At 45.7% G+C, this 26,298-nt stretch overlaps 1 protein-coding gene across 2 annotated transcripts in view; it reads right to left on the bottom strand.

The window, feature by feature from the left end:
• The window catches only part of kif26ba (kinesin family member 26Ba), a 336,823-nt gene that overhangs the window by 5,769 nt on the left and 304,756 nt on the right, over window positions 1-26,298 (bottom strand). For both annotated transcript variants that reach the window (XM_072580423.1, XM_072580424.1), the window contains one exon: window positions 1,065-1,261. In XM_072580423.1, the coding sequence (XP_072436524.1) occupies window positions 1,065-1,261 (197 nt within the window). The remainder of the gene's footprint in view (window positions 1-1,064; window positions 1,262-26,298) is intronic.

Raw genomic sequence — 26,298 nt, 5'->3', positions numbered from 1 at the left:
CTTTGAGTCTGCTCTGCCATTCAAGATGATCATGATTAATTATCCAACTCAGACCCTGCTTTTTCCTCATGCCCTTTGATCCCTTTAGCCCTAAGAACCACGTCTACATCTTTCTTGAAAGTCTTAAATGTTTTGGCCTCACCAGCAGAGAATTCCACAGGTTCCACCACTGTCTGGGTGAAGAAAGTTTTCATCTCTATCCTAAAAGGCCCACCTCTTATCCTTCGACTCTGATCTCTGGTTCTGGCCACCCCAGTCATTGAGAACATCCTTACTGCATCTACCCAGTCTAATCCTGTTAGAATTTTACAGCTTTCTATGAGATTCCCCTCATTCTTCTAAACTCCAGTGAACATAGTCCTAAGTGATCCAGTCTCTACCTGCCATCCCAGGATTCAGTCTGGGAAACTTTCTTTGCACTCCCGCAATAGCCAGCACATCCTTCCTTAGATAAAGGAGACCAAACCTGCACACAACACTCCAGATGTGGCCTCACCAAGGCCCTGTATATTTGCAGCTCCTGAACTCGAAACCTCTCATGATGAGGGCCAAATGTTTCATCCTCCTTCATTACTGCCTGCTGTACCTACAGGCTTACTTTCAATGACTGGTGCCCAAGGGCACCCAGGTCTCATTGCACCTCTCCCTTTCCCAATCTACCACCATTCAGTTGATGACCCGGATTTCTGTTTTTTGCCACCAGAGTGGATAATCTCTTAGGACTTGGAAATTTATTGCCGTTCCTTCAGTGTCACTGGGTCAAAATCGTGGAACTGCCTCCGTAAAGGACCGCAGCGATTCAAGAAGGCAGCTCACCACCACCTTCCCAAGGGAAACTAGGGGTGGGCAAGAAAAGCTGGCCCAGCCAGTGACGCACATGTCCTGTGATTGAATAATTTCTAACAGTTATTTAGAAATTGCCCTGAAAATTGGAGGTTAGGATTGAGGTAGTATGTTGATAGTTGCACAAGCAAACATTGGAGAATTTGAATATCACAGAGGGGTGTGGTATTGGAGCTATTATAGGGATGATGCATCATGCTATCTTGAGAGAAACAATGAACCTTGCTGTCTGCTGCCCGCCTCCTCTGCAGTCGTTCCACATCATCAATCTCGTAGACCTTGATCTCAAACGGTTCAGCCAGGCCCCTCTGCACAGGTCGAAGGTCAATCCAGCGGACCCCGGAGCTGTTGACTGGTTTTCGGGCTGGAGATGCTGCATCAGGGGACAGGCTTGGGAGCACTCTCCGCCTCTGGGAACCTGAAAAATGGCAGAGAGAGAGAGAAACTGGTAAAGTGAGGTCTGTCAGGTGGTACCAAATACCCTATAACACGGTTTTGGTCAACACTGCTACCTTTTTACATAGGTTTCGGTGCAAAGATCATGTTCACTAACATCATGCAAACATAAAAAACAAAGGGTGTTGCTATGCAGCCTGATGTAATGATGCCAAAAGCTAGACATTGCCTTTGCTCCATGGATTGATGCCTCAGTTTTTGCCTTCATCACCTGCAAGAATCAATGGTGATGCTGCAAAGGGGCCGTGAACATAGCGTTCAATTGGTCTCACGGCCTGAGGATGAGGATACACAACATTCCACATGCACTTACTGAAGGTATTGGTCCCCTGGCTACCTCAGAACAGTGCCTTTTCAATCAGGATGGTCCCTGCCATCAGTGACATGAACCGAATGTGAATTTGAGGGGATATCGCACACAGCATTCACTCCAGACATACAGCGAACTGAAGAACTGTCCTGGAGCTCACTAGCCAGCCTCGGTCTATTAACGTCGAGGACTGCTGAACCCCCTCACACCCCTACGCTGCTAATGTCTCTATTTCTTCCTTGAGCGTGTTAAGTCCACACTCCCTGCCTTCTCACACGTTTGTAGCTCCTAAACGAGAAGCCATTGTACCTCTGAGTCCAGAGAAACAAAATCCAGCTGCAGCCCATGCAAGTCTCATCATGCATCATTGCGGATGTGTACAGTCGGGGAGGGGTTGGGGTGGAGGTGGGTAAGGGGCAGAATACCCCTGGGTTCAAATGCATGATGTGAAAACCCATTTGAGTTTCATTTCAAAACAGAAAATGCTGGAAGAACTCAGCAGGTCTGGCAGCAGCTGAGGAGGGAGAGGTGAAAGGAATGTGGGATTGGAATTTCCCCAGGAGTTGCTGACTGTGGCCTCAGTTCTGAGTCAGGCCTGAGTGTATTGAGACACGCCTTCCCGTAGCCCAGGATAGCAGCCGGTAGCCTCTCAGGCAAAGATGGGAGCCCCTGTAGATGCCTCAAGATGGGAGATACACTCAGTGTGATACTGAAACTGATATTGCAATTGAAAATGTGGTCACTGTAGGGAAGTGAAGCAAACCCCCTTCAGGCTCACAGCTGTGGCCATTGTCCCCGAGATAGGGGAGCTATAACAGGAACGGAGGAAGGAACATTCAACCCAGCATTGACCCGAGAGCTCTGTTTCTCCCTTCACAGAGGCTGCCTCCCCGCTTCCACTCCATTGCCATTGAGCTTTTTCCAGCATTTTCTGACACTATTTCCAGCGTTCGCAGTGTTTAATTTCATCAGGTGAAGGTATCAAATTCCAATGAGATTCCAAACTCCGCATGGAAAGGAACTTTGTCGCTCACAGAAGCGTGGCCAGAGGGAATTAAAACCTCTTAACAGAGTAATACTTGGGCTCAGGGACTGTTTGAATGTGGCTGAAACAAAGCACCTCCAAACTGGACCTTGCCAGCATTCTGTCTGAAGCATAGCGATGTCGGGTGGCAGGGAGTCCCGTGCACCTCAAAGAGAGGCTTCACCAAGCTTACCTTTCACTGGACCAGAGGTTGGCTTATGGAAAGCAAGAAAAGGACGAGAAGACAATGGAAGGTTGTTTCAGTGATACCAGGAAAATTCTCACCGCCTACCACACTCAGAGGGAAAGACTCAACTTAACCCACACTTCGGCACCAAACATTTGGCACCCTTAGTCGAGAGTGTGGTGCTGGTAAAGCTCAGCAGGTCAGGCAGCGTCCGAGGAGCATGAGAAGGGCTTATGCTCAAAATGTCGATTCTCCTGCTCCTCGGATGCTGCCTGACCTGCTGTGCTTTTCCAGCACCACACACTCTCGACTCTGATCTCCAGCATCTGCAGACCTCACTTTCTCCCATTTGGCACCTTTAGTATGGCTAACGCAATGCAAAGCAACAGGGCCTCTCTACTGAATTATTCGGACACCATGTGGAAGGGGAACTTTGGCACACCATAGACAGATTATGCAAAACCCTTAACTCTGGAATAACTGGCCATTCAGGCCTCAGGCCTGCTCCCTCACTTGGTTATTTAAGCCTGTCTTGCATCTCACAAACCCCACATCTCCATGGGCTTTGACACATTTCTATTGACATGGAGCTTCACAGGTTTGGGATACCAAGTTCCAGATCTTTCTACGGTTTTCTGACTAGAACAGCTTTCTAATATTCCCTCTTAAACTTGGCTCGGCTTTAACTGTAACGTAATGTTCCCCTCATTCCTGACCTTTCCATCTGAGAAAACAGCTTCAGTGTCATATCCTCATAGCAATACAAAGCACATCAGATGGATCACCTCTCAATCTTCCCAAGCTCAAGGTAAGACCAGCCAATTTTCATTTGATTTGATTTACTATTGTCACATGTACCTAGGTACAGTGAAAAGTTTTGTTTTGTGTGCAGTACATGCAGCTCATACCATCCAAAGTGCTTGAGGATAATAGAACAGAGCAAGGAATACAATGTTACAGCTGCAGAGATTGTGCACTAAGAGTGTGATCAACATTAAATTTAAAATTTGAGACGTCCCTTCAGAAATCTAACAAGAGCGGGGAACAAGCTGTTCTTGAACCTGTTCTCACGTGTCGACAAACGTTTATATCCTCCACCCAATGGAAGAGGCTGAAGAGAGTATAACCAGGGTGGGTGGGGTCTTTGCTTCTGTTCATTGCCTGCCCAAATTTGTGGGAAGTATAGATGGAGTCAATGGATGGGCGACAGGTTTGTGCGATGGACTGGGCTGTGTTCACAACTCTCTGTAGTTTCTTGCAGTGTCAGGAAAAGCGTTTGCCAAACCAAGCTGTGATGCATCCAGATAGAATACCTTCAGTGGTGCATCTATAAAAATTGGTCAGAGTCCTTGTGGACATGCCGAATTTCATTAGCCTCCTGTGGACGGAGATACATTGTTGCAGCATAAACGAACCTTTTGCTTCTGGTGAAGCTGTGCTGTCTAGATTTGGACCTGTGTAAAATCCCTGGGAGGAAATAAGTGTTGGTATTCTCCATGTCACACATGTACTGGCTTGGGTTTTCCTGTCAGTGCCTCAGCTGGTCAGTACATTTATACATGTCCTTTAACTTTCAATGGGTCTCTGCTCTGGACCCTGCAGAAACTGAGCCATTTAGTTCAGTAGCCTGTGTGTAGACAGGGGGATGGACTTGGCACTTGAAACAGGGTGAGCAACTGTCTAGCTATCTCTCGATAAGGAGGCTGAAAAATTATTCATGAGCAGTACAGAGTCTGAACCAGGAAGTCAAAATAGTGAACTTGTTGTCAAATCATGTAAAGAAAGCTGAAACAAGTGGAGGAACAAAATAGCGGATCATGAGATAGATGAGAATCAGAAATCAGTTAACTTGTTAACTGAAACAATGATTAAATATTGAAGGAATGGGGCACCATACAGTCATACAGCATGGAAACAGACCCTTTGGTCCAACCAGTCCATGCTGAACATAATCCCAAACTAAACTAGTCCCACCTGCCTGCTCCTGGTCCATATCCCTCCAAACCTTTCTTGTTCATGCACCTATCCAAATGTCTTTTAGATGTTGCAATTGTACCCAGTCACCACACTTATAAATGCTAATTTTCACTGCCAAAATGGCTGTTTGGTGGAATTTGAGACTTAGATAAAGTCGCCACAGTCCCAGAGGACTGTGGGGCTGTTCTCACAGAACAGACTGAGGTGACTGTCAGTGAGTTTAACCTGAGGGTCACCATTCCTCAGGAGAAAGGCAAAGTTCAGAAGGCAGGACCTTTGTGCTTACCTCAGTGGACATTTAAGACTTATCACACAATGAAAAAGCACATACACTGGAATGGACTAGCAGCAACGTCTCCTGACATCTCTAGTGGTCATCAATCAGGTAAATCCCACAATCCTGCAGATTTTTCACTGAGACACTTAATGGCATATAGATTCCGGAAGAACAGGGTATCTCTTACTGCGATTCCCTGATTTCCACAGACGTGTAACTGCACATGATTTGATTCTACTAGCTCTATCTCTTCCACTCTGAATGATAGTGAATTCTAAAATATCCACTATTATTTCCAGCTGAAAAACTGAACCATTAACCTAGTTATACTTTAAGACTTTGTTTCAGCTGAACCAGGAGGCTATAAATCATCAAAGCGTGAGAAAGAACATATTAACGGGTCATCCAAACACCCCCTCATCTGCATATGTAAATTCAGTTAATTAGCTGCTAAACCTTCCCTTATAACACTGAGAAATTGCTCACCTTATCTTTAAGAAAGTTGAATGGAATAACTGTCATGCCATTAGGGATCATGGATTAATGAATTATGTTAATTAGGCCTCATTTACTATGCAAATTCAATTAATTACAAAATAATCGTTTCCCTGGAACTCAAAAGCTGCAACCCTTCTCCAAATATAGAGGGTTTGCCTTGAATCGAACTTTTGGAAATAATTTGTTAAAGACATGATCAAAATATAGTTCACAGCATAACAACCGCTGATTAAGATTTTCAGCTGAACAACTGGAATTTCATTTGAATAAACAAAAGGAACGCATTTTTAGTCACGATCAACTCTCACTATGCCACCTTATTGGAACAAGGAAAGTCACCTCCTGAATCCCCAAAGCCTGTCCACCCCACCAACTCCAAGGCACAAGTCAGGGTTGTGTTGGAGTACTCCCCACTTACCTGGAATGGGTGCACTCAAGAGGTTTGACACCATCCAGGACAAAGCAGCCCACCTGACCGGCACTACATCTACTACCTTGACCATCCACTCCATCCACAGTGACAGCAGTGAATACCACTTATAAGATGCACTGCAGCAACTTACCAAGCCCCCTTCAGCAGCACCTTCCAGACTTCCTGGTCTTTATCCACGTAAAGACACAAGGACAGCAGATACTTTGGAACACCACTGTAGTGACTGGAACAAAGTCAGCCAAGCGGCTCTCATAGAACACGAGGTTTCTGACTGGGGCTGTTAACCTGGTCCAATCAGGGAGCCCTGGCTGACAGATAGAAGCAGGAGCGTCACACACAGCATGGATGCTGGAGGGAAAAAATAAGCACTACCGCAGTTAGGCGGTAATGTGGGGAAAAGAAAGAAAATAGAGGAAAAAAAGAAATAAATAGGAGTGAGAGAAAAAAAAACAGGAGCATGGCCAGAAGGGGTTTAGGGGTGGGCTGCTTTAGAGTGGCCAGAAGGTGGGAGGGCTGGGTGGCTTGCTGGATTACATTGGGGTGTCTGTATTGTATGCACTTTTTTTAATGTAAATAGACTCTGTCTTATATGGGCTTGTTACTGTTTTGTGATGATGAAAAGTGGGTTTTGAGGTTTGTCCTCACTTCCCTGAAAACTGGTTGAATGGTGGGGTTCGGGGCCTGGCTTTACCACTCCTCTCCTTTGTAAAATTGCTGTTTCTCTGCATACAGCTGTTAATGTTAATTGTTTTGTAAACTGTTTATTGTTTAATAACATTTTAAACATATAACCAGGAAAAACAAAAGGAGCATCAAGGTTTTGTTCACTCTAGGAGCTGGCTGTGTACTAGCTGGGTCAGTGTCACGCATGAGTATATAATGGGGTGACTTAGTGATGGGACACTGGCTTTAATGGCGTTATTTCAACCACCTCCTATAAATTTCCCTCCAAGCCGCTCACCTTCCTCTCCCTCCCTCCCCCCCCCCCTCCCCCCCCCCCCCCCCCCATGAACCTGGTTAAGGTTGTTATTGATATTTCATTTCAATATGTGAACCAGTTGAAATTAGATTACTTTTTAGATTAGATTAGATTAAATGTTACATCATTGAAAGAATAAAGGCTTGCATTTATCCACTGCTTTTCACAATTTCCTACTGCCTGAACTGCATGACATCTAGTGAAACATATTTTTAAAATCACTGCTGAAAATGCAAGGAATTTGCCAGCAGCAGGGTCCTGCAAAAGGCAATGTGACAATGACTGGATGACCCCATTGTTAGGTGCTGAATGAGGGATGGACGTTGGCCAGCATGTCAAAGATAGACTGCAGAAGTTGGGACTATCTACCTTTGCAAGGGAGAAGGCTAAGAGGAGCTTGATAGAAGCATACAAAACCATTCGGGGTCTGGCCAGAGCAAGTAAGGAGAAACTGGTCTCACTTATGAAAGGATGGAGAACAAGATTTGATTTGATTTATTATAATTTGTAAGAGAAGCAAATACCATGTGACAAAAAAAATGCGAGTGGTTCAGATCTGGAAAACATTAGCTGGGAGTATGATGGAGGCAAGTTCAATTGAGGTAATCAAAAGATGTTGGATGATTACATGGTAGAAAAATACGGACAGTTACCAGGAAAGGGCCAGAGAAAGGCCTAAAATCACGTTGTTCTCCTGGAGAGGCTGGTGCAGACACAATGGGCTGAATGGCTTTCTTTCACAACCATATCATTCTGTGACTCCCCTGCTCTTCTCCTAAAGTGTCCCTAATGGGATTTTTTATTTCTATCTACAAGACAGGGCAGATACAGCCTTAGGTTTAATGTCCTGTCAGGAAAGTGGCACCTTAGCACTGCCTCTGTTACAAGGCGCAGGATCTTGTATAAAAGGGATGACACTCCTGCTGTAGATGTTACACACGAAGTAAATGACAGGATAAGCTACCATCATGATAGAGACATGCGCCACTGTCCAATGGATGCAATATTTACCAGCAGTTTCAGTGTCAGTACAACAACATGCAAAACAATGTAAAACATCGAGAGAAATGGATGGAAACAATAGGATTGAGGATGGGAACACAGGGTGACAATGTAAGAATGCTGCTCAATGCAAAGGGTTCATATTCATGTGATTCCCCACTTACCTCCTTTCTCCTCCCTCCCCTTCCCCTCACCTCCCTCACACCAACAGCCAGTGGTACTCCAGAAGCTCAGAGCCCTGCTGCATCGAGTCGACATAATTAGATCAAACACCACTGCACCCTCTTCAAAGATGCTGGAGCCTGTCTGTCGTTGAGTGATAACACAACGCACTGTTACAACAGCTTCACTTTCACTGGTTCGTGATTGAAATGGAGAGTACTTATGACAGTTTATCAGCCAGGATCTGATTCATCAACACTCAGGTATGGAGTGATAACACTTAAAATAAATCAGAACTTTACTGCCTCATATGAAGCAGATCCTCAATCTAAACACCCTGGGTTTGAAGACCTTCGGTGGCCGGGTGGAGGGAAGGCAAATTCTACACATGCCCAGACAGACAAAACAATCTGCAGAGGGAGTCTATTTAAACCACTCTGAACTTGCAAGGTTGGCAGAAAGGTACTCAAGCTGAGGAGCTCAGTGAGGGAGTGATTGAGCTGTACAAACCAGGCAGAAAGTTAAAAAATACTTGCATTTATATAGCATCTTTCATGACCTCTTTCAAGACAAATAGATTATTTATAGCACAGGAGGAGGCTGGTGGAATGTTCATGCCTTTGCTGACTACAGAATGCTCTGGCCACTGTAATTCCACTGTCCAAATTAATCCCACTGTCCAAATTAATCCCACTGTCCAAATTAATGCCATTGTCCAAATTAATCCCACTGTCCAAATTTATGCCATTGTCCAAATTAATCCCACTGTCCAAATTAATGCCATTGTCCAAATTAATCCCACTGTCCAAATTAATTTCACTATTCAAATTAATGCCATTGTTCAAATTAATCCCACTCTCTACTTAGTCACATTCTCTAGCTCTTGATATATATTGTCAAAGAGATATACAGCATAGAAACAGGCCCTTTGGCTCACCATCTCTATGTTGACACACAAATATCAAACTACACCAATCCCTGCAGTTGGTCCACACCCTCCTATGTCCTGGCATTTAAAGTGCTCACACAGATACTCCTTAAAGGTTGTGACAGTACTTGCCTCCACCAACCTCTTAAGCAGCACATTCCATACCTTTACCATCCTTTGGTTGAATAAAGATGTTCTCAGACCTAAACCATTTACTCTTTACCTCAAACTTATGCCCTCTGGTCTTGGACACATCTGCCATGAGGAAAAGATTCTCACAATCTACTCAGTTTATTCCTCTCATAATGCTGTATACTTCAATCAGATTCCCTCTCAACCTCCTCTGCTCCAGCAAAAACAAACCCAGCCTTTCCAGTTTCTCTTCATAAATAAGACATTTCCTCCCCGGAAATATCCTGGTGAATCTCCTCTCCAGTACGATCGCATACTTCCGACAGTGTGGCGACGGGAACTGCACGTTCTATCTGTGGCCTCATCAATGTTTTATGAAGTTGTAGCAAGACCTCCTCGCTCCTATTTTCTATGCCCTGCCTAATGAAGACAAGCATTCTGTATGCCTTCTTCATCATCCTGTCTATCTGTGCTGACACCTTCAGGGATCTATGGACTTGTATGCGAAGCTCTCTTTGTTCCTCAGTACTCCCTCGGGACATACCATTCATTGTGTATGTCCTTTCCTTACTGGACCTCCCAAAATGCATCATCTAACACTTATCAGAATAAAATTCGCTCTGTCCAATTTACTAGCTGAAAAAAAGCAAACTGCAGCCTCAGACTAAACTCCTCTCTATCAAACATCATCAATTTTTGCAAAACTATCCATTTTACTTTATACGTTCACATCCAAGTCATATGCAGATAAAAAAACAGCAAGAGTCCCAGCCCTAATTGCCGTGGTCCACCACTAGTCACAGGCTTATGAAAACAAACCTCCACCATAGCCTCCAGTTTGGAAGCCAACTTTAGATCCAATTTACTAACTTGCCATGGATTTTTACACTTTGGACCAGCTTTCCATTGGGACCTTGTCAAAGGCCTTGCTGAAATCTATGTAAACCGCATCAACCGCACCATCTTCATCAATATATTCAGTCACCTTTTTAAAAGACGCAATTAAATTTGTCAGTAATTGGTTGAGGTAGGCCTGGAGTCAGGGAGCGATATGGCAGTGGAATGTCCTGGTTGTGGTTGGCCCAGAGTCAGAGAGCGATATGGCGGTGGAATGTCCTGGTTTCCTGATTAGTGCTGAGGCAGCAGCAGAAATGGAGCCAGGAGCTCCGGGCTGTGGGACAATTGTGGGTCCAACACGGGATCCGGCACCGGCACTGGCAAGGTTGGTCAAGGGGTGAACCGATGGCGCCTGAAGATTGGTGACTCCGACGTTGACGGGTCTGGCACAAGGCGGTTAAGAGGAGATGGTGGCACAGGTGTCGATGGTGATCCAGCTCAGAACTCCTCCCAGAGGCAGTGAAACAAAGATGGACTCTCTTTCAACTATATCTTTTTATTCTTTTATTTTTAAGCTATTCAAAATTGCACTGGATTGTGGAGACAGTTGAAATTTTTCACTGTATTATTCACTTAGAATACAAGGGACAATAAATCGTTCAATTCTATATCTCACCTTAACAAATCTGTGCTGACTTTACCCCATAATTCCCTGCTTTTCCAAGTGTTGAATAATCCTTTCCCTAACTGTCAGACTAACTGGTCCGTAATTACCTGGCATATTGCTGCTGCCATTCGTGAATAATGGAACCACATTAGCTATCCTCCAGTCAGCTGGAATGTCACCAGTGGCCAGTGAAGTATTAAATATATCTATCGGGGCCCCAGCAATCTCCTCCCTTGCTTCCCAGAGCAGCCTGGGATACATCTCATCAGGCCCTGGGGATTTACGCATCTTTACACCTCCTAAAACATCTGATATCTCCTCCTTATTAATCTTAAAATGCTCTATAACCTCACCATCTCAACTGAAATCCCTGGATGAAATGTCTTTCTCCCCCGCGAATACAGATGAGAAGTATTCATTTAAGACCTCACCCATGTCCTCAGGCTCCAAGCACTGGTTGCCAGTTTGGTCTCTCATGTGTCCCACCCATTCCCTGGTAATCCTCTTACTCTTAATATACTTACCAAAAGCCTTGGGCTTTCAATGATCCAATCTGCCAAGGATATTTTGTGATACCTCTTTGCCCTCCGAGTTTCTTTTTTAAGTAACTCCCTGCCCCCTCTCTATTTTTGAGGGGCCTCCCCTGTTTTTGAGGAGCCGCACCTGACATTATACTTCCTTCTCTTTCCTTATCAAATTGCAAGTGACAGGACTTCAAGTATATCCAAGTGTTTCTTCTCTAATGTAACAAGGGGTTTTCTGGACCTAACACCCTTCCAAGCGACACAGGCGGGTAGCACGGTGGCTCAGTGGTTAGCATTACTGCTTCATGGCGCCAGGGACCTGGGTTCGATTCCAGCCTCGAGCGACTGTCTGTGTGGAGTGTGCACATTCTCCCTGTGTCTGCGTGGGTCTCCTCCGGGTGCTCCGGTTGCCTCTCATAGTGAATCGACGTTTCGGGCATGAGGCCTTCTTCAGGAATGAGGAAAGTGTGTCCAGCAGGCTAAGATAAAAGATAGGGAGGAGGGACTTGGGGGAGGGGCGTTGGAAATGCGATTGGTGGAAGGAGGTCAAGGTGAGGGTGATAGGCCGGAGTGGGGGTGGGGGCAGAGAGGTCAGGAAGAAGATTGCAGGTTAGGAAGGTGGTGCTGAGTTCGAGGGTTGGGACTGAGACATGGTGGGGGGAGGGGAAATGAGGAAACTGGAGAAATCTGAGTTCATCCCTTGTGGTTGGAGGGTTCCTAGGCAGAAGATGAGGCGCTCTTCCTCCAGCCGTCGTGTTGCCATGGTCTGGCGATGGAGGAGTCCAAGGACCTGCATGTCCTTGGTGGAGTGGGAGGGGGAGTTAAAGTGTTGAGCCACGGAGCGGTTGAGTTGGTTGGTCCGGGTGTCCCAGAGGTGTTCTCTGAAACGTTCCGCAAGTAGGCGGCCTGTCTCCCCAATATACAGGAGGCCGCAGCGGGTGCAGTAAATGATGTGTGTGGAAGTGCAGGTGAATTTGTGGCGGATATAGAAGTATCCCTTGAGGCCTTGGAGGGAAGTAAGGGGGGAGGTGTGGGCGCAAGTTTTGCATTTCTTGCAGTTGCAGGGGAAGGTGCCGGGAGTGGAGGTTGGGTTGGTGGGGGGTGTGGACCTGATGAGGGAGTCACGGACGGAGTGGTCTTTTCGGAATGCTGATAGGGGAGGGGAGGGAAATATATCCCTGGTGGTGGGGTCCGTTTGGAGGTGGCGGAAATGACGACGGATGATATGATGTATATGGAGGTTGGTGGGGTGGTAGGTGAGGACCAGTGGGGTTCTGTCCTGGTGGCGATTGGAGGGGCGGGGCTCCACGATGGAGGAGTGGGAAGTGGAGGAGATGCGGTGGAGAGCATCGTCGATCATGTCTGGGGGGAAATTGCGGTCTTTGAAGAAGGAGGCCATCTGGGTTGTACGGTATTGGAACTGGTCCTCCTGGGAGCAGATGCGGCGGAGTCAATTCTCCTGCTCCTTGGATCCCCCAAGTTCCTCCTCCCTACCTTTTATCTTAACCTGCTGGACACACTTTCCTCATTTCTGAAGAAGGGCTCATGCCTGAAACGTCGATTCTCCTACTCCTTGGATGCTGCCTGACCTGCTGCGATTTTCCAGCAACACATTTTCAGCTCTGATCTCCAGCATCTGCATAGTCCTCTCATAGTCCAAGGATGTGCAGTTCAGGTGAATTGGCCATACTAAATTGCCCATAGTGTTAGGTGCATTAGTCAGGGGTAAGTATAGGGTATGAGAATGGGTCTGGGCGGGTTGCTCTTCGGGGGGTCAATGTGGGCTTGTTGGGCCAAATGGCCTGTTTCTACACTGCAGGGAATCTAATCTAATCTAAGCAGTGAGCTTCAGACCTTCTATGATTTAAAAATAAATTACTTCTCAATTCCCTCTCTCTAGTCGTTCAACCAATCACTTCAAACCTACATCCTGGTTAATGACCTCTACACTAAGGGAAATGAACTCTTCCTCTCCACTCTACAACCAGACACCGTCATCATTTTATGCAGCTCAGGACTTTCTCAGTGACACAGGGAAGAAACTCCAATCATTATTCGCAGCATCAGAATATTCCAGTGTTGTTCTGTTTTGAAGTGCTGTAACTTGGCAGTCACAATGTAAGCACAGCTTTACAACATCTTGTTTTAGGTGTTGGTTGATGGACACATCATCAGAGAGAAATCCTCTTCCAACTCCCCTCTGAATAACTCCAAGGGATTTTTTTTTTCTATCCAGTGAGATAGCAAACAATATTTTGGTTCAATGTCTCACTTGGAATTCTGTCAGAGCAGCACTCCCTCAGGACGGTACTGAAGGTATGGCCCAGATTACAGATTGAGTAGGACTTGAACCCATAGCCTTCGGAGTCAGAGCCAAGGACTTACACAGTTAATGGTGGGGACCTGGGGAGTGTTGCTGAACAAAGAGAAGTAGGGGGTGCAGGTGCATAGTTCCTTGAAAGTGGAGTCACAGGTGCATAAGGTGGTGAAGAAAGCATTTGGCATGGTTACCTTCACTGGTCAGTGCCTTGTGTATGGGAGTTGGGAGGTCATGTTGTGGCTGTACAGGACATTGGTAAGGCCACTTGTGGAATACTGCATCCAACTCTGGTTGAACGCAATATGAAAAGATGTTGTGAAACTTGAAAGGGTTCAGAAAAGATTTACAAGGATGTTGCCAAGGTTGGACAGTTTGAGCTAAAGGGAGAGGCTGAATAGGTTAGGGCTATTTTCCCTGGATCGTCGGAGGCTGAGGGGTGACTTTATAGAGGTTTATAAACTCATGAGGGCCATGGATAGGGCGAATAGTTAAGATCTTTTTCCCGGGGTATGGAAGTCCAAACCTAGACGGGCAACATTTTCACACAGAGGGTGCTGCACGTCTGGAATGTGCTGCTCGAGGAGGTGGGTACAATCACAACATTTAAAAGGCATGGGTATATGATAGGAAGGGTTTAGAGGGATATGGGCCAAATGCTGGCAAATGGGACTAGATTAATATAGCACATCTGGTACCCACTGATGAGTTGGACTGAAGGGTCTGTTTCTGTGATGTATGATTCTATGACAAGCCATGAGCTATACCTGAACCCCTGGCCTGTGTTGAGCTCATTGATGTGGTGACATTGGGGCTGCTGGGTTTGGGCTTTGGTTCAGAGAATCATAGAATCCCCACAGTGTGGGAGGAGGCCATTCAGCCTACTGAATCCACACTGACCCTCCAAAGTGCATCTCACCCAGATACAACCCCCTACCCTATCCCTGTATCCCTGCATTTCCCATGGCTAAACCACCTAACCTAAACATCCCTGGACACAATGGGCAATTTAGCATGGTCAATCCATCTAACTTGGACATCTTTGGATTGTGGGAGGGAACCGGAGTACCCAAAGGAAACCTGCAAAGACACGGGGAGAACATGCAAACACCACAAAGACAGCTGCCCGAGGCCGGAATCGAACCTGGATCCCTGGCGTAGTGAGGGAGCAATGCTGAGGCACCATGCTGCCCAATCGTAGAAAAATACAACTGGGCTGTAGCCACTGGTGCTTCCCCCGGGCTAAACAGAAAATGTCAGGCTCCCCATGAAGATGACAGAAAATGGGACACAAGTGTAAAATAGTGCAGATGTTGGAAATCTGAAATAAAGAGTAGATTGTAGATGGGAACACAGGACAACAATGTAAGATTGCTATTTTGTGATGACAGGCACTTTGATGTCACAAGTGCACACTCCAAATGAGATAACATTCAGCGTCATGAGGAGATCCTCTTACATCAATTCCACTCCCTTCCCCGAATATTCAGTGACCACTCCCTTCCCCGAATATTCATCCCAAAATGTCTCTGCTTGCATCTTCCTTCTCCTCTCAGCCTGTCCCTCAGGATTGAGGATGTCTTGTTCCCACTCCAGTCGGATGGATTCTGAAATAAGTGGCAACCTGTGGACTCTGTTCCATACGGGCAAGAAGCTGAGTTGGGGTTTGGAGGTTTGTGTGTCCCCCAAACCTCGGCCCTCTACTGACCGGAAGGACAAAGGCAGCAGACACATTGGGAATGCCAATCCCTGCAGGTACCCCCCTCAGCACTCACCATCCTGACTTAGACATACATCATCTTCCCTTCTCCTGAACAGCAGGGCAGGGGTACCTCGACTCCAAGAAATGGAGCCAGCCAGCAATGCCCACATCCCATTGAAGAATGAAAATATGTAGAAAGGTAGAAGAGAAATCAAGAGCAGTTTACTGGGAGAAGGGGGCTTTGGCAGAAATGGTTGTTGTGTTTATCATTTGTTCAGCTATCCTAATCCCATTCCTTTGAGTCATGTTCAAGTAATTGTACAGATTTTATTGGGATCTCATTTGATATATTCATTTCAAAGCAGGTGTTTACAAAGGGCCAAAGGGCAGGAGGTGCTCTAGGGCATGGCTTTCCAAAAATATAAATCATCCTCAGGAGCTGTATCATCTTGAGGACTGCTATCAGAGCTGCAAACACCACAAACACATCCATAGAGAGAGCTGCAAGGTCTTGGAGTAACACGGCTACAAAGGAGGCCGTTCAGCTCATTAAGTCACTCTCCTGGCTCTTTGAAAAGTGCTACCCACTTCTAACGTACCATTTGTCTATTCTTTCCCCTGCACGTTTTCCCAAGCCTGGCCTCAAGGCCAGTATTTCTCCGTGTAACACAGGAAGAGTTAGGTTTCCTCTTATTGTGCCTCATTACTGTCTCCAGACCTCATCGCCATTGCCATTCATCTGAACGCATCCTGGGTAACTGCTGCCATCTGACTCTGAGGGCATCCCAGCTGAACCTCATGCTCACCTCGGGTCAACGGGTCAAATCTTTCCTGGTGGATCACTGGCTCCCAGTCAGGTTTCCTGCTCCCCAGTCAGGGGCATCTGAGGCTATGTGGATCCAGCTTTATCACTGCAGCAGAAAACAGGGACCGCATATGGATCCTACCTCTTGTGTACAATGCAGTGAGTTCTACATGCCTTTCTGGAGTCATTTCTTCCTATTAAATATTGGGAAGATGGAACACCATTATTCCTTTCTAGTCTCCCCTCCAAACTCTGTTCCCCAGCTCCCGGCTCCAATCCTCTCCCTGACATCAGACTTAACTTTGAGGTGAGCTAATGGCCACAAGTTCACGCCATCACTGAATCTGCCTTTTCTCAGCTTCAGAACCTCACCTCTCCTGCGGGTCTTTAAACTCAATATCCCAAAGTTGTTGAGGTGTAAACGTTAAAACTTAAAAGGTGATTCAAAATTCTGCTGTCCAAATCCTAAATTACACCATGTACTTAAACCAATCAACCTTGTGCTTGCTGACCTCCATATAATTTCTGGTCAAACACAAGTTTGATTCCATAATTATGAGCCTTGTTTTCAATTCTCTCCAACGGCCCTTCCTTATGTTGTTCTGACCCTCAACCTTCCAAGACCCCTAGCTCATCAAACCACACCTTGTGAGAAAGCCCCATTTTAATCACTTCACCAATGGTATCCTTGGCTTCAGATGCCTGGACTCCAAGCACTGGATTTCCCTCCCCTAAACCTCATTCTCTCTGCTTTGCTTTAAGGTATGCCTTACTTTATTGACATAGCTTTTATTCATAGTATCCCGTCAGTGTGGAAGCAGGCCATTCGGCCCATCAAGTCCACAATTACCCTCCAAAGAGCATCCCACCCTGCTCTAAACTTCTCCATGGCTAACCCACCTAACCGATACATCCTTGGATACTATGGGCAACTTAGCATGGCAAATCCACCTAACCTGCACATCTTTGGACTCTGAAAGGGAACCAGAGCACCCAGAGGAAACCCACAAAGCCACTGTCATGCTTTGAGGACTTGGATGTGAATCCCATCATGGCAATTCGTGAAATTTGAATTCAATAAAAAAAGTCTGGAATTAAAAGGTGTTGTAATGTTGACCATGTAGCCACTGTTGATTGCCATTTAAAAAAAACACTTGGTTTGCTAATGCCCTTCAGGGAAGGAAATCTGCCTTCCTTATATGGCCTGGCCTACATGTGACTCCATATCCACAGCAATGTGGATGACTGTTAACTCTCAGCAATTAGGTATGAGCAATAAATGTTGGGCTAACCAGTGACACCCACATCCTATGAATTAGAAGGCTGAGTGGTTAGCACTGCTACCTCACAGCACCAGGGACCGGGTTCAATTCCATCCTTGGTCGACTGTCCGTGTGGAGTCTGCACGTTCTCTCCATGTCTGCTTGGGTTTTCTCCCACAGTCCAAAGATGTGCAGGTTAGGTGGATTGTCCATGGGAAATTCCCCATAGTGTGCAGGGATGTGCAATGCTCTTTGGAGGATTGGTGTAAACTCGATGGGCTGAATGGCCTGCTTCCACACTGTATTGATTCTACGAATTTAGAAAAGCTGTCCTCCTTATCTTTGATGCGATGTGAGCGTCATTGTCAAGGCCATGATTGGTTGCCCATCTCTAATTGACGGAACCAAATGGCTTGCTCAGCATTTTCAGAAGATAGTTGAGAGTCAACTACACTGCAGTGGGCTTGGAGTCACATCGGCTCATAGAGATGTACAGCATGGAAACAGATATAGGTAAGAATAACACATTGCCTTCCCAATGAGACAGCAGCAAACCAGACAGTCTTTACAAAAATCAGTGACAGTTGTCACGGTCACCATTCAGTGGAAGTATATAGATAATTCCCTGTTTGTAAAAGGTGCTGAGGTGGGATGCAAACCCATGACCCATGACTAAGCCTTGGGGTGTTTCCCAACAGCAGCAATGCTATTTAAACACAATCTGTGATGGGTATTACAGGAGCTTAGGGAGAAAGGTAAGGGAATCGAAGGCCCTGGCGACGGTAGAGTTGCATCATCCCAGCTGACAATAATGGACAGACCACAAGAGGGACCAGATTCCAGCAGTCTCATCAGAAAGAATACATTCTGCAGGATCTGCTTTCATCGTGCCTGACTATGTTCAATCCCATCATAGCTAAAGCTGAATAATTTCAATTTTTAACAAAAGACTATTATACACGGTGAGAGAATTTCCTAAAGCTGTGAACTCAGTGCAATAGAAATGTGCCTCTTAAATCCAGGCGTGATATATATGATTACTTTGATCCCTATTGTATTTATTGTAGGCTCTGTGAATTGGTTCCACACTGATATACAGAAAGAAACACTTGTTTTACTGAACAGCATCAGTGTTGAACATAAGGACTGTTAATAACCAGATACATTTTAATTCCCTCCATTTGCATGGTCCATTAGTGTGTAGGCCATTATTTAAAGGGGTATTAAAGGATTTATAAGGGTCTTTAGCACTTCACTCACACTCCTACCCTGCAGATATCAATGAGCTTGCTGTTTGAGAGGTGATCCTTTACTCATTTCTGTGCTCCAACAAAATGTGAGTTTTGGTGCGTGGTCAATATTTATCTGTCAATCAAGTTATGAATATTATGACAGTCTCTATTACTCAGAACAGGTTTTTGTTTTTAAAAATGTTTCCTGGAATGCAGTATTTGTTGAACTGATTGGCTTGCTACACTGATTTCAGCGATGGAATCATGTGTACACCAGACCATGGTATATGGGCGTCAGTGACCAGGTAACGTTTATTGCCTAACTCCTTGCCCTGGTTCTGGATTTACATGTAGGTCAGACTGGGTAAGGAGGGAAGGTTCCCTCCCTCAAGGAGAGTAGTGAGCATGGTCAACATCAGCCTCCCTTTTTAATCCCAGAATTTACCTTGTGCCATTGGGGGAACTGTATCTCTGACCCCAGAGCATTAGCCTGGGTTTCTGGTTACTAGCCCAGTGGCAATACCAGTTATGCTACCACTTCCCCAAGGATGGCTGATTGATTATCATGGCTACCATTAGAAAGGCTGATTTTACATGCTCAGGTTTTATTTATTGAGTTTAAAATCTAGCAGCTGCACACAGAGGTAATAAAATCCCTACAGTGTGAAAGCAGGCCATTCAGCCCATCAAGTCCATCCCAAACTTCTGAAGTGGAATTTGAATCCATAACTTTAAGAACATTAGCCTGGGATCTGGATTACCAGCTCAGTGACAATACCACCACACCACCATTCCATGTTCCTACCCAACTTTGGTCCAAATTAAATTTAAGCTGACACTCTCAGTACTGCATCATGCATTAGCTTCGGCCAGTCTTATCTCAGAATCAGACGTTTATGTGTTTAAGAACATATTTAACAGTCAAGGTTGCGTTCCAGTGCTGCACTTTCAAGGGACTGTTCTTTTGGATGGGACGTTAAAATTGAGGTTTTTAAAAACACCATGGGATTTATTCCAGGTGCATGATCAATATTTATCCTTCAATCAACAGCAGATTATCACGTTGATATTTGTTAGGGCTTGCTTTGGTCAAATTGCCAGCTGGGGCTTCTACATTACGACACTGACCAGTTAGTTGGTGCTAAAGTTCTCTAGGATGCCAGTGTTCTTGAAAGTTGCTGTGTAAATGCAATTCTCTCTTTTAAAAATATGTTATTAAACAAGAAATATACACAGGGAGCACATTTCAAACCTTCATAATCAATTAAATACATGGAAATCACCTTTTCCGACTTCAGCAAATTCAAACTATCTTGCACAACTTAGAAAAGTTCTAAGCCCAGAAAAAGGGAAGCTTTTTGGTTCCCTAATCATTTTATTTCTGCATGTTTAATCTTGTAAAATGCAGCATTCTGACATTCGGACTGAGACTGGTGCTGCTGTGTCTGTTATGCCTGCAATGGGCAGTTGGGCACTGATGAAATATCCAATCTGACCTTCTCTCTGATTTTCACTCCTTTGCTGTGAGGGAGTTTCTGATCTAATTGTACAGTATGAGAGTCCGCCTTTATTTTAAACTGGGGTGGCACGGTGGCTCAGTGGTTAGCACTGCTGCCCCACAGCACCAGGGTCCCAGGTTCAATTCCAGCCTCATGTGACTGTCTGTGTGGAGTTTGTACATTCTCCCCGTGTCTGCGTGGGTTTCCTCCCACAGTCCAAAGATGTGCAGGTCAGGTGGATTGGCCATGCTAAATTGCCCAGAGTGTTAGGTGCATTAGTCGGAGGGAAATAGTTCTGGGTGGGTTACTTTTCGGAGGGTTGGTGTGGACTGGTTGGGCCGAAGAGCCTGTTTCCACACTGTAGGGAACCTAATTTGTGATGACAGCAGCATGGGCTTTGAAAGTCCCATGAATTTTGTTTCCCAGTGAAATAATGTTGCCAATTCTGGTCAGAAGGTGCCTTGGACGGCATGGTGGCACAGTGGTTAGCATTGCTGCCTCACAGCGCCAGAGACCCGGGTTCAATTCCCGCCTCCACTGTGTGGAGTTTGCACATTCTCCCCGTGTCTGCGTGGGTTTCCTCCGGGTGCTCCGGTTTCCTCCCACAGTCCAAAAATGTGCAGGTCAGGTGAATTGGCCAGGCTAAATTGCCCGTAGTGTTAGGTAAGGGGTATAGGTGGGTTGCGCTTCGGCGGGGCGGTGTGGACTAGTTGGGTGAAGGGCCTGTTTCCACACTGTAAGTAAACTAAAATCTAAAAGGAGGTTTCAGTGCATGATCTGCTGCCAGTTTTAGCTGCCTTGCTTATACACCGCAGAGATGGTCACTCAGTAGGGCTATCCTCACTCCCTTTGGAGAGCCACAAGCCTAGTTGATTCCTGGTTCTCAGTCAATCAGCCTTTCCACTCCCACCCCATCCTCCATTTCCTGGAGAGTGCAGAGAAATCCTTGTGGGTTGACAACCCACTGATAAAGGTCAAGGTCAAAGAATGGTGAGCAAAGGAGGTTATAGTTAGTCAGTTTGCAGATGACACCTAAATTGGAGGTGCAGTGGACAGCGAAGAAGGTTACCTCAGATTACAACAGGATCTTGATCAGATGGGCCAATGGGCTGAGAAGTGGCAGATGGAGTTTAGTTTAGATAAATGAGAGGTGCTGCATTTTGGGAAAGCAAATTTTAGCAGGACTTATACACTTAATGGTAAGGTCCTGGGAGTGTTGTTGAAGAAAAGAGACCTTGAAATGCAGGTTCATAGCTCCTTGAAAGTGGAGTCGCAGGTCGATAGGTTAGTGAAGAAGGCATTTGGTATGCTTTCCTTTATTGGTCAGAGTACCGAGTACAGGAGTTGGGAGGTCATGTTGCGGCTGTACAGGACATTGATTAGGCAACTTTTGGAATACTGCGTGCAATTCTAGTCTCCTTCCTATCGGAAGGATGTTGTGAAACTTGAAAAGATTTACAAGGATGTTGCCAGGGTTTGAAGATTTGAGCTATAGGGAGAGGTTGAATAAACCAGGGCTGTTTTCCTTACAGCGTTGGAGGCTGAGGGGTGACCTTATAGTGGTTTATAAAATCATGAGGGGCATGGATAGGATAAATAGGTAAAGTCTATTCCTTGGGGTCAGGGAGTCCACAACTAGAGTGCATAGGTTTAGGCTGAGAGGGGAAAGATATAAAAGAAACCTAAGGGGCAAATCTTTCATGTAGAGGTTGGTACGTGTGTGGAATGAGCTGCCAGAGGAAGTGACGGAGGCTGGTACAACTGCAACATTGGTTAGGCCACATTTGGAGTACTGTGTGCAGTTCTGGTCGCCTCACTTTAGGAAAGATGTGGAAGCTTTGGAGAGGGTGCAGAGAAGATTTACCAGGATGTTGCCTGGAATGGAGAGTAGGTCGTACGAGGATAGGTTGAGAGTTCTCGGCCTTTTCTCGTTGGAACGGCGAAGGATGAGGGGTGACTTGATAGAGGTTTATAAGATGATCAGAGGAATAGATAGAGTAGACAGTCAGAAACTTTTTCCCCGGGTACAACAGAGTGTTACAAGGGGACATAAATTTAAGGTGAAGGGTGGAAGGTATAGGGGAGATGTCAGGGGTGGGTTCTTTACCCAGAGAGTGGTGGGGGCATGGAATGCGCTGCCCGAGGGAGTGGTAGAGTCAGATTCATTGGCGACCTTTAAGCGGCATTTGGATAGGTACATGGATGGGTGCTTAATCTAGGATAGAAGTTCGGCACAACATCGTGGGCCGAAGGGCCTGTTCTGTGCTGTATTGTTCTATGTTCTATGTTCTAAAAGGCACCTGGAAGGGTTTAGAGGGAGATGTGCCAAGTGCTGGCAAATGGGACTAGATTAGGTTGGGATATCTGGTCAGCATGGATGAGTTGGGCCAAAGGGTCATTTTCCATGTTGTACAGCTTTATGACTCTACGAATGGTGAATCAAGAGATTATGGCCGAGCATTCTGTATGAATACCCACCTGGAAGTGGAGATTTTGGTTTTTGTTACATTTCATCCTAGCAGTTCAAAGGTCACAGCACATGGGCTTCAAGATCACAGCACAATGAGGGCCGACAGCAGGTACACAGGACAGTGACCACAAAAGATGCAGTCTTAGAAAGGCCCCATGAGATACACAGATTCATACAGTGCAGAAAAGACCCTTCAGCCCATCCAGTCTGCACCAACATAATTACCACTAATGGTGTGTTAATCCCAATTTCCTGCGTTTGTCCCACATCCTTGAATATTATGATAGCTGAAGTGCTCATCCAAATACTTTTTAAAAGTTATAAAGGTTTCCAACCTCCACTACCGTCCCAGACAGTGCATTCCAGATTCCCACCTCCCACTGAGTGACAAAGTGTTTTCCCAAATCTCCTCTGAATCTCCTGCCCCTTACCCTAAAACTGTGCCTTCTTGTGATTGACCCCTCAGGCAAGGGGAACAGCTGCTCTCTATTCACCCTGTCTGTACCCCTCATGATCTTATGCACCTCAATCAGCTCTCCTCCCCCCATCCCCAACAATTTTCTCTGCTCTAAGGAAAACAATCCAAGAGTATCTTGTCTCTCCTTGTAGCTCATTTACTCCATCCCAGGCAACATCCTGGTGAACTCCTCTGTATCCCTGCTAGTGCTATCACATCCTTCCTGTAGTGAGGGGACCAGAACTGCACACAGTACTCCAACTATGGCCTAACCAACACCCTTTCCAACTCCAACATTACCTACTTGCTCTTACACTTTATGCCACAACTCATGAAAGTGTCCCAAAAGCCTTCTTAACTATCATAGTCATGTGCTCTGCTGACTTCAGGGATCTGTGAATAATTATCACAAGATCCCTCTGTTCCTCTAATCTACCCAGTGTCCTAACATTCATTAAATCCTCCCCCATCGTGTTTCTTTATTGAAAATGCTTCACCTCACACTTATCGGAGTTAAATACCATCTGCCACTGGTTTGCCCATCTGACCAACCCATCTATATCTTTCTGTAACCTTCACCATCTTCTTCACTCTTAACCACTTTAACAATCTTGGTGTCATCTGCAAATTTGCTGAACATTCCCCCAACATTTTCATCTAAATCATTTATGTATATAATAAACAATAAGAGCCCCTATACTGATCCTTGTGGCACACTGTTGGACACCGGCCTCCAGTCACTCGAACAGCCTTCGACCACTACCCTCTGTGTCCTATTACTAGACGGTTTCTGATCCATCTTGCCAAGTTTCCCACAATTCCATGTGCTTTAAAATTCTCAGTCTCCCATGTGGGACCTTGTCGAAAGGCTGAGAGCCGAGTTGGAGAAGGCTACATGAAGAATATAGAAACTCTTGTGAAAGTTACCACTTGCCTTTCCTTTCAAAGACTTGGGATGAATGAAATGGGTTTGAGAACTCCCCAGGAAACCTGCTGCCTTTTCTCCTGTTTCACTTCAATACCAGATGTCCTTAGCCTTGGGAATTCCAAGGGACATTCCCCCAGAGTTTGGAATCCTCAGTGTTAACACCCACCCCCACCCCCAGTGAACTGTGTCAGGATATGTCCAGCTTTCGGAAATCAGTCTAGCTCCAGAACAGTGTCTGAATCCTACCTTATTAATCAGCCCACTAACTGGACCAACTTCAAGCAGCTTTCACCACCATCTGTTCTATGTGGAAACGAAAGCAAATGTTTCAATATTTGGCTGGAATTCAAAAAAGTAAGTAGAATTTTGTTCCTTTCTCTAGAAGTGCTATTGGGAGTTTTAATTCGCTGGAACCTGGGAATAATGTTAGATCTACCCCCTCAAATCTGTTCTGCTCTTCAATTAGATCAAAGCAAATTATATTTTAACCATATTTACACACCTAGGATCTGTAATCTTCAACACCTTTACGCAGTATCGGCCTATAAAGAAGGCCAGAATTATTAAACCTTTTGGAAAACTAAATCAGTCCAAGGATTCCCCTCAGTCTCCCTGAGTTTGTACAGGGGACTATTCGCACTCCTAACTGTTATGCTGGGAGCTCTGCAACAGAGTCTCTGCCTAACATGGGCTCAGCTATGATGGTCCTCATGGGTATCTGCACTACAAGCAACGCAATGTTTCAGGCACATGCGCACACACGGACTGGTTGCTTGCCCTTGGCTGGGAAACATAAGGGCCATCGTTAAGACAGGTCCCTCGCAGAGGCACTTCTGGAGGTTTCTGCAAAGGCTGTTTGCGTGAGTGGGTGGGGATGCAGAACAGACCAGGAGGAGACCATTCAGCTCTTCGAGCCTGCTCCACCATCAACAGGTTCACGGCTGATCCAACGTTGCTCACATCCACTTTCCTGCCCTTTACTCATCACCTTTGATTCCCCAAATTATCAAGAATCTATCTCAGCTTTATATATACATAATGAGTCTGTGGCAAGGAGTTCCAAAGACTCACAGCCTTCAGAGAGAAGAAATTCGTCCTCATCTCAGTCTTAAATTGGTGCCCCTTTATTCTGAGAGTATACCTTCTGGTCATATACTCTGCCAGAAGGGGAAAAATTATCTCAGCACTTATCCTGTCAAGCCCATTAAGGATCCTACCTGTTTCAATGAGATCACCTCACGAGTGAATAACCACTATTCATACAGCTTTGACTTCAACCTTGCCAGAATACACAGTGCTTTCAAAACGGATGTCTTTCTTTTCTTTATTAATTTACGGGATGTAGGTGTTGCTTGTCCAAGCCAGCATGTGTTCCCAATCCCTAATTGCCCTTGAGCTGGGCAATTGCATGGGGCATTTATGATGGCAGTTTCAGGTGAACCAAATTGTAGTTGGTCTGGAGGCTGGTGTAGGGTCAAGGCTGGGTGAAGATGGCTGGTTTCTCTTCCAGAACAGAATCAGTGAACCAGATGGGATTTTATAACAATCAATGGTCACTGTCACTGAAGGAGCCTGGGGTTTGATGCCCTCCAGTTACAGAGTCATAATGTCGTTCAGCATGGAAACAGACCCTTTGGACCAACTCATCCCTGCCAACCAGATATCCCAATTTGACCTAGTCCCATTTGCCAGCATTTGGGCCATATTTCTCCAAATGCTTCCTGTTCATATACCCATCCAGATGCCTTTTTTAAAAAGGCAGCATCATTAGAATCTTCATTAGAAAATAGGAGACTCGGGGCGGGGGGTGGGGTACCTGATTGAGGTCTGTAAATTCATGAAGGGTATAGACAGGGTAAATAGAGACAAGCTCTTTCCCAGGGTGAGGGATTCAATAACGAGAGGTCATGCGTTCAAGGTGGGAGCTGAAACGTTTAAGGGGGATACACATGGAAAGTACTTCACACAGAGGGTGGTAGGTGCCTGGAACGCGGTGCCAGCAGAGGTAGTAGAGGCAGGCATGGTAGATTTATTTAAGTTGAGTCTGGCCAGATGCATGAGTAGGTGGGGAGCAGAGGGATACAGATCCTTAGGAATTGGGTGATAGGTTTAGACAGTGGATTTGGATCAGCTCAGGCTTGGAGGGCCGAAGGGCCTCGTCCTGGGCTGTAAATTTTCTTTGTTCTTTGTTCTTAAATGTTGTAATCGTACCAGCCTCCACCACCTCCTCTGGCAACTTGTTCCATAATCGCACCACTCTCTGCGTGAAAAAGTTACCCCTCAGGTCCTTTTTCAATCTTTCCACTCTCACTTTAAACCTATGCCCATCTAGTTCTGGACTTCCTCACCTCGGGTAAAAGAGCTTGTCTATTCACCCTATCCATGCTCCT

Source organism: Chiloscyllium punctatum, chromosome 11 (assembly GCF_047496795.1).
Source record: "Chiloscyllium punctatum isolate Juve2018m chromosome 11, sChiPun1.3, whole genome shotgun sequence".
Lineage (NCBI taxonomy): Eukaryota > Metazoa > Chordata > Chondrichthyes > Orectolobiformes > Hemiscylliidae > Chiloscyllium > Chiloscyllium punctatum.
Note: the sequence above shows the minus strand (reverse complement) of the source record. Positions and strands in the feature narration are given on the sequence as shown.